The sequence below is a fragment of the Toxoplasma gondii genome, chromosome VIIa (genome assembly GCF_000006565.2).
Source record: "Toxoplasma gondii ME49 chromosome VIIa, whole genome shotgun sequence".
Classification (NCBI taxonomy): domain Eukaryota; phylum Apicomplexa; class Conoidasida; order Eucoccidiorida; family Sarcocystidae; genus Toxoplasma; species Toxoplasma gondii.
The window spans coordinates 2348869-2364502 of record NC_031474.1 but is presented as its reverse complement, the minus strand read 5'-3'; the positions used below and the strand labels follow the sequence as shown (position 1 = coordinate 2364502).

At 52.9% G+C, this 15634-nt stretch overlaps 2 protein-coding genes across 2 annotated transcripts in view; both read left to right on the top strand.

Annotated features, from left to right (window-relative positions):
- Window positions 1-8402, top strand: part of TGME49_203665 (hypothetical protein) — a gene marked incomplete at its 5' end in the record, with an annotated part of 33332 nt that extends 24930 nt beyond the window's left edge. Inside the window, 2 exons of the mRNA XM_018779260.1 lie at window positions 285-4314; window positions 4960-8402. Of these exons, the coding sequence (XP_018637348.1) occupies window positions 285-4314; window positions 4960-8093 (7164 nt within the window). The 3' untranslated portion in view covers window positions 8094-8402. The remainder of the gene's footprint in view (window positions 1-284; window positions 4315-4959) is intronic.
- A 1438-nt stretch (window positions 8403-9840) lies between these two features.
- TGME49_203682 (hypothetical protein) lies at window positions 9841-12910 on the top strand. Its single transcript, XM_018779261.1, has 3 exons — window positions 9841-11693; window positions 12416-12501; window positions 12645-12910. The coding sequence occupies exons 1-3, from the start codon at window positions 11314-11316 to the stop codon at window positions 12698-12700; spliced, it is 522 nt and encodes a 173-aa protein (XP_018637347.1). The 5' UTR covers window positions 9841-11313; the 3' UTR covers window positions 12701-12910.
- The last annotated feature ends 2724 nt before the right edge of the window (window positions 12911-15634 follow it).

The following is a 15634-nucleotide window of genomic DNA, read 5'->3' as shown; positions in this document are numbered from 1 at the left end:
TCCTGTTTCGAACGGCGTGTTCCTGTATGGTTGGGGTTTGTTTCGTGCTGTTCCACGAATGCATCCGTAATTGTTTATCGCCCCTGCCGTTAGGTACTCTACTTTGGATATTGTCGTTTGTATTCTTACGTGTGTACACCAGCAACTGCACAGACCCGCACACTGTTTTTCTATTTCACGTCACGTATAGGCTGCGTTCTGTAACTGTTCACTGTCAGTTGCTACGCGCCCCTATCCGCAGTTACTTCCACATCACATAAATCTTGCGTTCGACCCCTTTTCAGGTCGACATCCCCCTGGAAGACACACCCGATGAAGAAGGTTCTTCACGTAGTCTACGCTTCTTTCTGTTCGAGCCCTCCCCGCATCCCATGTCGCCGTATACTTCCTTCGCTACTACAAGCTCTTTTGCGTCGTTTTCTTACACGTCTGATCGAGAAGGTGGGAGGCCCCCGGTGAGTGCGGCTTTGCTCGAATGCGAATCTACAGCCGGTTCGCTCAGACCATTCGACCGTCCTTCGCCGTGCGGCGGGTCGCAGGCATCACTGTCCGCGTCCTCGTGTTCCTTTTCGCCTTATTCGATTGCTGCGGCAAACCGGTATGCGGCCAGCACTGACATTCCACAGACGCGTTCATCAGCATTATTTTTCCAGACATCAGAAATCTTATCTTTCAATACAACAGCTTCTCCTTCTTCATCGCCCTCTCGCTGGTCTTCTTCTCAATCTTCTGCCGGCCAACTGAAACGACACACCGAGCAGATGGAGGAGGAAGCTTCTTGCGCCAAACCCGCTCCGGTTTCGTTGCGTGATTCTCTATCGTCGAACAAGCCGCGAAGATATCAGCTGCTATGCAGGTCCGTGTTCTGTTCGTCATCTCTGCGCCCGCTTCGCTGCTATCTCAGTGCGCCGTGGATCATTCGCAATTTTTCCCCCCTCGGCCTTGCTCTGCGTGGCGTTTCTGGGTTCACTCTCTTTATCCCTCCATCGTTCGCCCCAGCATCTTCATCTTGCTCTCAGCATTTCTTCTTGGGCGCAATGGAAGGCAAGAAGAAAGGAATGCAGGAGGCCGGACCGTGCGAAACGTGCACACGCAAAAAGGCTCTTGTAGAGGAACATCCGCCCTCATCCGTGCTGCTGCCCCAGCCCTCGTCCTCGTGTGCAGTTGTGTACTCTACAGAATTGAGCTGCATGCAAGGTGATCCGAATCTTCCTCTTACAGCCTTCTTTGGTGTTTCTCTGCCTCGCTTTCCACTCGCTGGCTGTCTGCCATCGTCTCTTCCGGAGTCTTTACCTCCACAGTGCCAGCAAGCAGAGGTGGAACTAGACGGGAGTCAGGCAGCAGGTCCGGAGCACTCGGACGTTCCCCTCGCACCTTCGCCTGAAGCAGCGGCGTATTGCTGGAGTCAAGGCAAGCCACAGATGGAGCAACCACCAGAAGACAATGTGCTGAATCGGGTGACACCAGCAAATGATTATGGAACGGTTCAGCGTCCGCCGACTGCCGTCAAGCTGAAGGCAGCGGAAGCGTCGGTCTTCTGGACGCAGACGCTCCAAATCTGTGCAGTTCGAGAAACTACTCGAGTGACTGTTCCGCTCTTGTCCTCGTCTGGCTGTACCCACGGCGGGACGAGTGAACAGCCGCCACTGTTCTGCAACCATCCCGAGTATCACCGGTGTCAAGAAACTGTGAGGGGCTCTCCCGATACTCAATCAGTCTCCACGTACTCGTTATGCTCTCCATCATGTGAGAGGCGATGCGTCGCGTCCCTTCCGTGTGCATCTTTTCTAGTCCATGTACGCCATCTTTCTCCATCTTACGAAGCCTGTCACCCGGTTGTTGTTGTGGACATCTGCCCGCCTGTCCGTTTTCGCAACGGGACCCCGTACACCCTTGGCATCGCTTTAGGCGGCAGTGGGGCGTTGACCCCAAGTCAAGAAGTTAAGAATGGATTGGGCCACCTAGGAGCGTCCACGTCACATCTGGTGCCCTCAACACCATTGTCCAGCGAGCAACGCCAGAGCTTACTAGGAAACGGGGGCGACGGAGAGAGGCGCGAACAGCCGTTGTGCTCCGCTGATTTTGGATCGGCAACGTCTCGAGCGCAACCAGCTACTGTTATTGTGGACCCTCGTGCGCTTGCCACATATCACGCCATCGCTTGCTCAGCTTCCCCTCAGAGTCTGGTGTTTTCAGAGCCGACGTTTCGTCCCTCAATTGACGCGGATCCCACCACTACGAGGACGCCGAGTCGCGACCATCTTCAGACGATTGGACAGGAGGCTTTCCGCTGCACTCTTGGACCAGGCTTGTCTGTTTGCCCACCCGCCGGCACGGCATCAGCTGCCTTGTCTCTACGTTCGTCGCGAGAGGGAACAAAAGAAGAGAAAGCGTTCGGAGTACAGAGGAGAAGCGAGGACGGGGTTGCGATCTGCATTTTTCCGTTTGCAGCGGCAGCCATCATGCACAGCCTAGGTGTACGTCTTTGTGGCCACAAAGGGCAGCTTCCGGTTCTTCGAGACATCGTTGCCTCTGGCGCGAACCGACGAGCTGCGGTTCCAGTTGATGGTGAACGATGGTCACCCTCGTTCTGGTCGACTGGCTCGGATGTGCGTCCGTCTCCCTTGTCCCCTCTTTTCCATTCGGGCGTGCAAGAGGCACAGGCGGAGGATGACTGGGATCGCCTGTTTGCCGATGTCCCTTTGCAACTGCATGTTGCAGATCTAACAGGCTCTTTGCTTTCTCCAGACTCTTCGGTTGCCGGCACTGAATTCATGCATGATGGCACCAAAATGCAAAAGCAGTCGTCACTTCGACGTGCGGCTTCACTCCATCTTGCGGATTCCGGAAAAACGTGTCATTCTGTTGCCCGCGGTTTGCTTCCCTCGTCCCTTTCTTCTGCTGGCACACCTCATTCGTCCCTCCCTTGCGCTTTCTCCTCTTCTTCACGAATCGTCACGCGATCGATTTCGGCTGCTTCGCATTGCCCTTCGTCGTATAATCTCTCTCCGTTGGCTTCAGCGAATGCAACAGGTAGAGGTGGTGGAGAGGACGTCAGTTGTTTGCGAGCTGCGCACATCCGTCTGCCTCTTCTGTGGACGCCGAGTGTCTCGCTACGCTTTCGGGAAGGTCTGGGCTTAGGTGGTGTGCCTTGGCCCAGAGCGGACAGCGCACAAGAAAAAAGCGACGGAGCTGGGCCGAAGAATACGCAACCAATTTGGGTTGCCGGCGGGTGTGTTCGAGATGCCCTCCTCCTCGTTAGACGGTCGTGGCTCTGTTCGTATTCAGCCTCTTCGTTTCCGGCCTCTCGTCCGTTTGAAGGCGCACCAGTTAACATGAATCTTCTTCCTGCTCTGTGGGAAGCAACGCTCCCATTTCAGACGCAGGTGAATCATCCATCATGCACAGAGCTTATCAGTTTTAGTTTTGGTTTGCTCCGTACATCTGGGGAAATTCTCATCGACGTCTTTTCTTCCCCATCACCTTCTCCAGTCACGGTTATCAACCGCACGCCGTTTCGTCTAGCTCTCTCCTCTCTCCTTGTCTGGCAAAGGGGGCGAGTCTCGAAGGATACTTTGTTTTCCCGGTCTCTCGAACGCCTGGGAAGTAAAGTGCAGAAGAGGCACAGCAGCGACGGAAGCAGACGCATACGGCGAGAAGACGACGAAGGAGAAGGGGGCAATTTCTCGAGGACGTTCTACAGTGCAGGAGAACACCGGAAGGCGTCACAGTCTGCACTTCTCCCCAGCGTACCTGTGCTGGAGATCCCTATTCCTCCCGGTGAGCAAGCAAAACTCCCCTGCTCCACGCTCCGCTCATTTCGCATTTTTGATGACTCTAGCAATACCGAAACGTTTCCGCCTGGCGACGTGCAAAACCCGGGTAACCCGAAGGAGCCAGTTGGCCTCGACTTAGATGCGTTCAAGAAGGAAAGCGAGACAAACGCTCCATGCATTCCACGAAAGCGAAATGCTGAGGAGCCAAGGGCAGAGCCCACGGCGGCACCGGATTGCTGCACTACTTCGAATAGTAATAGCGTGTCTCACGCTTCATTGGAGGAGCGGCTGGCGCATGAGTTCGCGCGTCCACCGTGCGGTGCAAGCGATATAAGCGGAGACGAGTCCAGCACCGACGATGCTGCGAGCCACATCGGAGGACGGACAGAAGCACTCACGATTGGAGGTTGTTGTCAGGACTCCCGCGAGGCTGGGCAGCTTTCGCGCGGCGCGTGTAACGCACGCTCGGGCTTGCAGAGCACTATAGGTCTCCGAATATGTGCGATTGTGGACCGAGAGTCGTTCCCGTCATCTGAGGGTAAGCCGAAGGTTCTAAGAGGCAGACACTCGCCAACAACAAGTGAAAACGAGCATACGATTGGTATGCTACCTCAGATCAGCAGTGCGCTATGTGCACCCAACTCCGCCATGTGCCTGACCCCTGTCCGCTCCGTTATGAGTTCAAAAAGCTGCAGCAACTGAACGAAACTGAAGTAGCAGAACCGTTGCGTCTTCCCCCGGAAGAGAGATGCACATATGCGCTGACACCTCACTGAATGCAAAGTGTCGAATGGCCAGCTAGGGACCACAGACTATGACCCATGTTAAGGTCCTATGTAATTATATGTCGCCGAAAACGCTGTGGTCTGTGTGGATTAGTCAACAGACAAACGGTAACGCCTATCCAGCTTTTCCCCCATTTACCAATTGGCGGCTGACTAATATATAGCGGACAGGATCAGCTAGACTGCTCTGATGATATCGACTTGTAGTGCCATCAAAGGGTGGCGGTGACGGTCGCGATTGGCGCCTATTTCATGTACGCGCAGCACCAGAGTTCTTCATATGTCGGCTGCCGTGGTGGAACCCAGGTGAACTGTATTCCCTTTAACAATGTCTTCCCGGTGTACTCTATGTTGTCTCGCACGACCTCGCTCTGTTCTTGTTGTCCTTGTTGTCACAGCGCCATCATCGTATGTATCCAGACCTTCTAGTTCCTGCTCAACCAATGAGGGTTTTATGTCTCAGCTCTCGTCCACACTTCCTCCTTTACTTCACGGATCGTCTTCCGTTATTGGATTCTGGTCTCCGTTTCTCCCGCTCTGCTCTTCCTCTACGCAACGCTTCCTTGTTTCCACTCTTCCTGATGCATTTCTTTCTTTTCTCCACACCTTCCTCCAGCGGTATCAGGCTAGGCCGATTGTATCCTCTCCGTACTTGCCGGTGTCGTCGTCTACGTCAGACGTCGTGTCAGCGGTCTGTCCGCCCCTGACAAACTCGTGTTCCTACTTATCTCAAACGGATTTAAGAAAACGATCCCTATCGCCACCTCGCGCTTCAGCATCTTCATTCCCATCTATGTCTCGGCAGTCGCAAGGTGGTCATAAGCAGCAGCGATGCCAACTTCTGAAGAGCATGAAGGGAATAGGTTCGCGATCGCTGTTGCTCCCGCCCCAGCTGCTGCCCTACCTCGACATGGCTCCTTCAGAGGAAGAGTCATTAGGCGGTTGTATAATTGTCAGAACGGAGTACACCGGTACAAATACATGCCTAATATGCGATTTCGTTACTCTCCCAGCACCGCTCGTTTGGCAAGCCGCGATGCACCCTACCTCGACGTTTTCGTCTCTCAAAGGTCCCGTGTCAACTTCGACACCATCACCACTGTTGTTCCCCTCCTATCGCCATCATATCCCTTCTCTAATTCTCGCGACCGGCAATGCCAGAACACGGTCACCGAATGCAAGGAATGCAGTGCGGGAGGAGGGAGGCGAAGTCGGGTCTGCGAGTTTCCCTGAAAGACAGGAGAAAAACGAAAGCCGGCAAGTGTCTAAGGTTTCCTCTGGGGTGCAGTCGTTGGTGGGAATGTCATTTGACACTGAATCTGCTACGGGAGCACCGACCCTTGAGGTGTTCCTTCTTAACGTTATTCGTTCCTGGGAAGATGCTGTGAAGCGCATTGTAACCAGAGAGACGCTGGCTTCATTACTTCGCCAGGGAGGGCCGCGAGCAAGCGAGATGAAAAAGGGCCGTGGCCCCCAGGCTCCACGAACAAGGCCGGACTCAGGAGAAAGAGTAGGGAACGAGGGAGACGAGGAAGAAAAGGAGATGCGGCGACAGGGAAGAGAAGGGAACAACAGCACTTTCTGCACCTCGAAGGAATTTTCAGTTGCTCTGCTTTCACATTACATCGAGCGTTCGCACAGTAGCTGGAAGCGTCAGTTCCAGTGCGAGATATCGATTTGCGAACTGGTGGGACATTTTCTTCTTGTGACATCATCATCGGAGGTGGTGGTTAATAAGAAGGGAGAGGGAGATGTCACCGTTGACAGCTGGCGTGTGGGAAAAAACGTCTCGGTTATCCACCTCACCAATTTGTTTTATGCGACTTGGACTTGCGAGCGTTTCTCTTTCTGGCCTTCGTTGTGGTCGCGAGCCCAACGCATTAGTCACTTCGCCTCTCTCTCGTCTCTAGGCGTTCAAATCTTCGCCGCCTCTACGACCGGGGAGCTCACCGATCCACGGTCGTCCTCTTTTTTTCGGCAAGTGCTCTCATCCCCTGCCCTTGCACTGTTTGTTGCATTCCGCAGTGCGTCTGAGTCGATCGGCTTGTTTAATGGGGAACAAGAAGGTCAGAGCGGAAAGACCTCCGATGTTTCGCCGACTTGCCTAGGCATGACTGTTCGTCTTCGCGTAGGCGAGAGACAGACGGCGTGGAGAGAAACAAAACGAGGAGAAAAAGACATGACTGAACAACAGCCGGCTGGCCTAATCGTCGTCAGAGTAGATGATCACCTTCTGCGCCTTCTTATGTCATATACAAAAAGGCTGCGCCCTCTTCTGCGTGTCGATGTGTCCAGTTTTTGGTGCTCCAAATACTCTTTATCTGTGAAGGAGGCCACTCACACCACGGCTGCAAATCTACCTTCGTGCTGTTATGCCTCTTGCCCTTTTCATTCTCTTAATGCATTACCTCGTTCGCTCTCCTACGGCAATGCGTTCTGCATTGTTCGATCTCCGCACACATTTCGCTCATCTTGGAAGCGTGCGTTGATTGGGCGGCAGCTGAGTATGGATCACAATGAATCGTTCCTTTCCTCTTTCTGGGTCGTCCCTACTGATCTTCACTCTCTTCCTGCTGCCTTCGCTTCGTCGCCGCGACCGTCTCTCTCTGCCTCTTCTTCTGTCTTCGATTTACTAGTCGCCCACTCTATTTATGTATCGTGCATCCCTCTAGAAGTGTCTGGGCGCTTGACCTCGGCCGTATACATTTCGTTTTCTTCGCTTTCTCTTGATTTGCCTCGCCTCTCTCTGCGTCGGGCCGTGGCTCCACCATCCGTCGTGATTCAGGAGTTGTTGGCACACTACAGTGCTCTCATACTGCTTCGTCTTCCTTCCCTCTTTACATCCCTTCATCTCCTGGGGAATCCGAAAGAGGCAGCAAGACGCGTCAGAGAAGCTTTCGCGTGTATCATTGGCCGGCTTCGTTACTCCCCAGCGGATTCTCGTGAGCCTCAACTTGGCGCGTTGGGTGCCGCAGAAAAATTTTGCCTGCACGCCCTAGGTGTGGGATTATCTACTATAGGCGCTTTTGCGGATGCTGTGCGTCATAATCTCCCCCAGAGGACAGTGGACAAAGAGAAGGACTTCCTAGGTGTCGAAGACGTTTCAGACAATGAGAGCCATTTTGCGTTCCCTCCTTCTGGCAGCGATCCGTTCATACCACGGCGTCAACCAACAGTGAGGATAGCTAGCCGAATGGGCATGGTGAACCTCGGTACCCACGAAGACACGGGCGATGAAACAGATGGACAGTGCAGGTGGCCTGCGATAATGCGTCATTCGGACGCCATCGAACTAGAAAAGAGGGGACCAGAAGGAAACAAAAGATGGAAGGATTTGATTAAAGCAGGGAGCGCCAAAATGGTGCACCTCGCCACTCGGCCATTAGGCACTTTTCTAGGAGCAGTTTCGACTTTGTCTCATGCGTGCACGCCTGAACTGTTGAATGCCTCAGAAGAACGGCAACACTCTGTTCACTGTCAAAGATGTATAGGAGCCGTTCATTCTCTCTTCGACAGTGTCGACGTCGGTTAGACATCTCCATCCCTGCTGGTCGTGCAGTTTCAGCTTCTTCTTCAAGAGTAAGCCTCAGTGTGGCGCCGGGACAGCCATCAGCATGAAGATTGGAATCCCGCCGAAGACCAAGAAATCAGAACTGAAGGAAACAAGCAACGACCGACGGGCGAGGCGACTTTGGGATAACAGTTGCGTGGTACAGAGAGGAAAGGGGAACAGACGAAAGGAGTAAACCGGTTGAGATGGCGCCTGCACATTTCTAGACGAGACCGGACGAGGTACATGACTTTCTGTTGTACCAGTGACCCACAGTTGTGTTATGACTATCACACTGAACGGCAAAAGTTCGCCTTCTAGATCCTTTACTGTCTTCATGGCCGTTGTCTCTTTCCCCTCATCTTTCTCTTCACCAGCTTTCCGATCCTTTCTGTTTCGCGACAGTCACGTCTTACCAAACTGAGGGGGACCTCTAGGTTTTGTTATGGAGGGACGCAACCGTGCGTGTGGACAGAGGAGCGGATGAACGACAAGGAAAGCGAGTGGCATAGGATGTGGATCAAGCAACGGCGTGGCCAGACGGCCACAGTGATCATGCGAGGCGTACAGGCACATGGGGGCGAGGGAGAAAAGGAACTGAGCGACGAAGCTAAGAGGCGAAACTCCTTGCCTTGAGAAACGTATTTTTCCTTGCAATACTCTCACATCCGATGATCTAGGGGTTTTCGTGTGGGGATGATATAAGAGCCTAATCGGACGTCGCAGGGCTTGGCCACGACTCCTGGCACCAGGTGCACCTATCCTGGGGACGATGAAGCTGAAGCTGTGAAGAGGGTTGAAACTACTCTGTCAGCTTTTTTGCATTTGTGGAGGGAAGAGGGCGAAGCGTGCAGCCAATCACCTTCAGTTTCCGGAAGTCATCGAGAGGATTTGGATGTTTTTCGTTCACATGTTGTCGTGTCTATCTGTTCTGGAAGTCAACTGGCGGATGCTCTCTGCTAGAGCAACCGTGAATAGACTTACCTGTGCGACTTGTTCTGGGAAGCAGATGAAACGCGTTTTTCAATTACATTCACTCGCGCGTTTCCTGTGAGTCCGGTTTTTGTTTCCCCTATTGCCGGTGAATCTATATGGACCAGGTAACTGACTTCTTGTCACGATGGCATGCAGTTAGGTAGAAATTCTCTGAAGCGAAAACCCCGGGCGTTGCTGGTAAACGCTTTGAGCCTCCGCGGGGTCGGGGCCTTCAAATGTTCATCTTGCGTTCAATCGTGTGTCTTCAAAGGCAGTACGTTCTGTCTGTCGTTTGGCCTTTCGTACTCTGGGACTTGCGCATGTATTCTCGTTCTTCGTTAATCGAAACCTCTTCTCCGGAAACGCTGTACTCTGAAGAGTTCATCAGCGCATGCCCCGAACTACCGGCAATACCACCATCACCTTTGCTGCCGCCTATGCATCCTGTGACATGCAACACGCTCCATAGAAAAATTGGATCGACCGCTGCCGCCTGAGTACGTCCCCCATTAAAATTTCATTTCCTGGGTAGTGGTTCTTCAGAATCGGAGAAGACGAAAAGGTAAAAGCGATGGGGTCCTAGGCTGTGCCGAGGATTCACGGTCAACACCTCGTTTTCTGGGAACATCGTTCGGTTTCGCTTCAGATAGAAGTCAAAGACAGCCTCGTGAAATCTGATGCTTCAGAAATCCGTCAGCAATGATTGAGATTCAGAGACAATGACGCTAGCTGATACAATTCTACCAGCAGTGGTTCGATGGTAAACAACCAGGACGTGCCTCCTGAAATATCGTGTTTAATAGGCGACATATCGACACAAAGAGTGCACAAGCAGTCGCAGATCCATTTCTTGCCAGCTTCAGACAGGAGGACGTCACACACCGACAAATGTGTAGACAGAGTGTTTAAATGCGTGTGTACCGCCTCCTCGTTTTGCGTCAACTGCTAGTTGCGGTTGTTTTAATAGCGCGTAGAGCGCATTTACGGATGTCCTCTGTTGAAGGCATTGTTGTAGGCTTTGGATCATAACTGGCGCCGTACTGTCGCCGAGACAGGTTATCCTGTCTGTGTCGTCTACATTGACACGAAATGTTTCGGCGGTTGAAACTGTTTCAGTGACGTGGTGGCGCGTATATCATGTCACTGAAATCTCAGGCTGAAGGTGAACAGCTGTGGTAGTACACTGTCACCACTCCGTGCCCATATTGCGCCGCTGGAACTCAGGGCAGCTTGCTCCGGACAAAGCTGAAAAACGGTCTCCCTTAGTTACCCAACATGTCAACATCGCGTCGTCCCTGCAGGGTCAGAATGTTAATAGCCGGACACACAGGTGAAACAGCCTACAACATTCCATCCTTCCCGTCGACACCGTCGACAACGCTACGCGGCGGTGGCCAAAGGCCACAGTGGCGTGCCCGACATCGCTCCCCCACTATTTGCTAACCGCCGAAAGCATTATCAAGATTCCTCTAAACGACCCTAGCACGGTGGAATGCTCACCGGCTGTACAGAGTCGGCCTTTCGTGGTTTGTTGAACGTCAAGGGTTGCGGCATCAAGGCGAGGACTAGCATTATCTGTCGACACGACACAAAATGAGCTCGGACAAGCGCTTGGTGCTGCGAAGACAACTGATCCTTCAGGGTCCCCTGTAAGCGTTCAGGTGCTTCCTCCCCTCGGCAGCAGATAACGGTAACATGGTTTAAGTGATGAGAGGTCGCGTGAGTTTCCGTGACAAGTTCCCTCACAGGGCATATCCATTCAAATTCCGCTTGAAAGCAAATGAGGGGTGACGAATCCTACAGCCATCGCTGGAGTTCTTTCCTCAAGTCACATGGTGCTCTGCGGGGCGCGTGCTTGTAATCCAATAGATGTAGTCAGTGTGGGTCTATTCAAAAAGCACTAGTTTCTCTGTGTTAACAAAGGTGAAACTGGGGAGATCTTCCTCGTCTCAGGTCCAACTACTCAGCACCCTTGTGCTAATCCACTTGGCGACCTCGCTTGTTCGTTCTTCAGTGCCAATCTAGTGGCCAAGATCAGCGACGGTGCACAGCGACCAGCTCGACCCATATTCAACTAGCGACGCGCTAGCTCGAGCCAGCGGCACGTCCTGTTGTCGGGAACTGCAAACGCCAAGGGAGCACCTTTCCCAGTCAGGGTACGCCTTCGGTTTTGTGTTTACACCGCAGCGGGCAGCATGAGCAGCAAACCCGCTTACGGCACGGTACGATGCACTTTTTGATTGTCCTCTGTGCCCTCACTCTCCCCCACACTAAACGGTGGCTTCATTTTTTCCAGTACATTTGCCAGTTTTCGTGTACTACACAGATATCGACCATGGGGCGTCAGCAAGCATCCTTTGCGTCGCGGATCATGTTGTGGCGTGGCTTCCTCATTGTGGTCACCTCTTTAACCGTGCTTGTTGCTGTCACTGACACAAGTGCATCTGCGGCATTCATGGCGGACGAACCACGTTCTGCTAGTCGCGATCTCGCGATCCCAGTCGGTGCACTTGAAAACGGTTCTACAGGTTTTAGTGACGGGGATGGAAGCGCAAGGGCCTTTACAAGGGCAGCCGTCCACTCTAAACGAAAAAACAGGTGCGGCTGGTAAGACACACCCACAAGGGCGAACTTTACCCATTTGTACTCATTGCCAAATCGAACTTAACCCATTTGTACTCATTGCCAAATCGTATCAAAATGCGTCTCCCCACAGGGGTTCCAAGGACACGCCTGTTCCGAGTAGCATCTGTAAAGCGTTCGTTATATGGGGATGTCAGCTACATCGCCGATATGCTTGCAACCAGCGTATAAACGCGGTCTGTCAGTTTGAGTCCCACTGTTCGTGTTTCCCGTGTCGGCATATGGTGTGCCGGCTCACGATATGGACAGAACTTGTGCCTTCCCGCTGGCCAGACCTTGTGTAGGATCTAGCTACGGTAGCTAGTGTCGTGTATGATCACAATGAATGTGAAGCGAGTGGGCTAATTTACCCTATTAAAAACGGCCTCCGTTGAAGCACGTTTTGTACCACATTCTGCTCGGCTTGTTGGGGGACTAGATAAGCAAGCTTAACTACCGCTCTGTTATTGACATACACACGTCAGGGTGCGAGCTCTGCGCTTGGTACGTCGCGCTTTAGATGCAGATGCCAGTTGCTACGGGTTTTAAACGAGGATGAACCAAGCGTAACACGAGGCAGTTGGTCGTGAGGGGCGTCTTGTGTTGCGACTTGCATGTGCGACATGGACAAAAGGTGTCACAAAAGTACAATCCTCCTGTAGGTATGCGTAACACGTATTTATTTCATGTGTCATGTTGCCCTTCAGCTCCCTGACGAGAAAGCAGAAACTCGCTGTAGGCGTGGTCATCTCGCTTGGAATGCTTCTGGCGGGATTTTTCATATACAAACGAGGTACGGCACCCGTGACCCCCTTTCACAATCAATCAACAGACATCACCGGCGTTTACAGGCCAGCGCACCGCCGTCTATCTCAGTCACAAATATTAAGATGTATGTCAGAAGCAGTCCCGTTCTCGTTGCCGGTTAACTGCCAGGATTCGGGAGAAAGTACGCACTTGTCTACGTGATACTGACACCGTACACAAAATAAGTGGCTTTTGGGTATCATCTCTCTTTGTTGCTATATTTGAGGCCTGACGCTTCGCGCACTCGGTTGTGACAGTGGGGCAGGACGCCCCGCTTTCAGAATTGTCACACTCGATGCGCGGTAGGGGTCTTTTGGTGCTTTCCCGCCCGGATTGAGAAACTGTCTATGGCTGCGATGTACCTGCTGCTGACAATCAGGCCAGTGAGTCTTGACACCACACAGCGAGTGGTCGCAAGCGGCCGCGCAGATTCGTGGAGAGCGTATCGACTTACCATGACTCGTAGGCAGACAGCGATTTCCCCAGCTCCAGTTCGGTACACAGGTCAAACGCCAGAGTCGAACGAAACGATGAGCTCACTGCAGAGAGAGAGTTTCGTTGTGTCAATTTCTTTTGCAGACGAGACCCGTGGAGTAAGCATCATGCACTGTGCCACACATGCACCTTCCAGACATGAGCCTCGGCAGTTTGTCGATGCTAGCCTCCATATATCCCATGACTGAGCACCTCTTCGTGGCTGCATTCTGCCCCGTTGCTGACACCCAGGCCAGTGAGTCTTAACACCACACAGCGAGTTGTCGCAAGCGGCCGCGCAGATCCGTGGAGAGCGTATCGACTTACCATGACTCGTAGGCAGACAGCGATTTCCCCAGCGCCAGTTCGGTACACAGGTCAAACGCCAGAGTCGAACGAAACGATGAGCTCACTGCAGAGAGAGAGTTTCGTTGTGTCAATTTCTTTTGCAGACGAGACCCGTGGAGTAAGCATCATGCACTGTGCCACACATGCACCTTCCAGACATGAGCCTCGGCAGTTTGTCGATGCTAGCCTCCATATATCCCATGACTGAGCACCTCTTCGTGGCTGCATTCTGCCCCGTTGCTGACACCCAGGCCAGTGAGTCTTAACACCACACAGCGAGTGGTCGCAAGCGGCCTCGCAGATTCGTGGAGAGCGTATCGACTTACCATGACTCGTAGGCAGACAGCGATTTCCCCAGCGCCAGTTCGGTACACAGGCCAACCCCAGAGTCGAACGAAACGATGAGCTCACTGCAGAGAGAGAGTTTCGTTGTGTCAATTTCTTTTGCAGACGAGACCCGTGGAGTAAGCATCATGCACTGTGCCACACATGCACCTTCCAGACATGAGCCTCGGCAGTTTGTCGATGCTAGCCTCCATATATCCCATAATTGAGCACCTCTTCGTGGCTGCATTCTGCCCCGTTGCTGACACCCAGGCCAGTGAGTCTTAACACCACACAGCGAGTTGTCGCAAGCGGCCGCGCAGATCCGTGGAGAGCGTATCGACTTACCATGACTCGTAGGCAGACAGCGATTTCCCCAGCGCCAGTTCGGTACACAGGTCAAACGCCAGAGTCGAACGAAACGATGAGCTCACTGCAGAGAGAGAGTTTCGTTGTGTCAATTTCTTTTGCAGACGAGACCCGTGGAGTAAGCATCATGCACTGTGCCACACATGCACCTTCCAGACATGAGCCTCGGCAGTTTGTCGATGCTAGCCTCCATATATCCCATGACTGAGCACCTCTTCGTGGCTGCATTCTGCCCCGTTGCTGACACCCAGGCCAGTGAGTCTTAACACCACACAGCGAGTTGTCGCAAGCGGCCGCGCAGATCCGTGGAGAGCGTATCGACTTACCATGACTCGTAGGCAGACAGCGATTTCCCCAGCGCCAGTTCGGTACACAGGTCAAACGCCAGAGTCGAACGAAACGATGAGCTCACTGCAGAGAGAGAGTTTCGTTGTGTCAATTTCTTTTGCAGACGAGACCCGTGGAGTAAGCATCATGCACTGTGCCACACATGCACCTTCCAGACATGAGCCTCGGCAGTTTGTCGATGCTAGCCTCCATATATCCCATGACTGAGCACCTCTTCGTGGCTGCATTCTGCCCCGTTGCTGACACCCAGGCCAGTGAGTCTTAACACCACACAGCGAGTGGTCGCAAGCGGCCTCGCAGATTCGTGGAGAGCGTATCGACTTACCATGACTCGTAGGCAGACAGCGATTTCCCCAGCGCCAGTTCGGTACACAGGCCAACCCCAGAGTCGAACGAAACGATGAGCTCACTGCAGAGAGAGAGTTTCGTTGTGTCAATTTCTTTTGCAGACGAGACCCGTGGAGTAAGCATCATGCACTGTGCCACACATGCACCTTCCAGACATGAGCCTCGGCAGTTTGTCGATGCTAGCCTCCATATATCCCATGACTGAGCACCTCTTCGTGGCTGCATTCTGCCCCGTTGCTGAAACCCAGGCCAGTGAGTCTTAACACCACACAGCGAGTCGTCGCAAGCGGCTGCGCAGATCCGTGGAGAGCGTATCGACTTACCATGACTCGTAGGCAGACAGCGATTTCCCCAGCGCCAGTTCGGTACACAGGTCAAACGCCAGAGTCGAACGAAATGGTGAGCTAAGTGTTGAGAGAGGGCTTGTTTTTGTGATGTCTTTGTGCAGCCAAAACCTGAAGTGTAAGGAGCATCATCATGTGCCAAAAATGCAGTAACTAAGGACGAATATCTACACTCTGCTGAGACTGACCCCCATACATCTCACGAGTGAGTGCAACTTTGTGGCTTGGATTTCCGTGTTGTTCACAACCAGACCAGTGAGTATTGACAACACGCAGTGGCTGGTCGCAAGTGGGTTTGCAGATTCGCGAGGAACGTATTGACTCATCGTGACACGTAGGCAGACAGCGATTTCCCCAGCGCCAGTTCGGTATACAGGCCGAACGGCTGAGTCAAACGAGATGATGGGATCACTTTGCAGCGAGAGTGTCCTTGCGCGATTTTGGTTTTGCAGCCTAAATTTGAAGAGTAAGGAATTGCAGCATGTGTACCACATGTAAAGTCCGGGCACAAATCTCGGCAATGTGTCCAGAAAGGTGTGGATATAGGCAGGCAGCCTGGAGGAC

Excerpts from the sequence above, each read along its gene's own strand:
- TGME49_203682 (XM_018779261.1), top strand. The coding sequence starts at position 11,314 with ATGCACTTTTTGATTGTCCTCTGTGCCCTCACTCTCCCCCACACTAAA. Across the intron at positions 11,694-12,415 it reads CGAAAAAACAGGTGCGGCTG|CTCCCTGACGAGAAAGCAGA; the intron begins GTAAGACACACC and ends GTTGCCCTTCAG. Across the intron at positions 12,502-12,644 it reads ATTTTTCATATACAAACGAG|GATTCGGGAGAAAGTACGCA; the intron begins GTACGGCACCCG and ends GTTAACTGCCAG.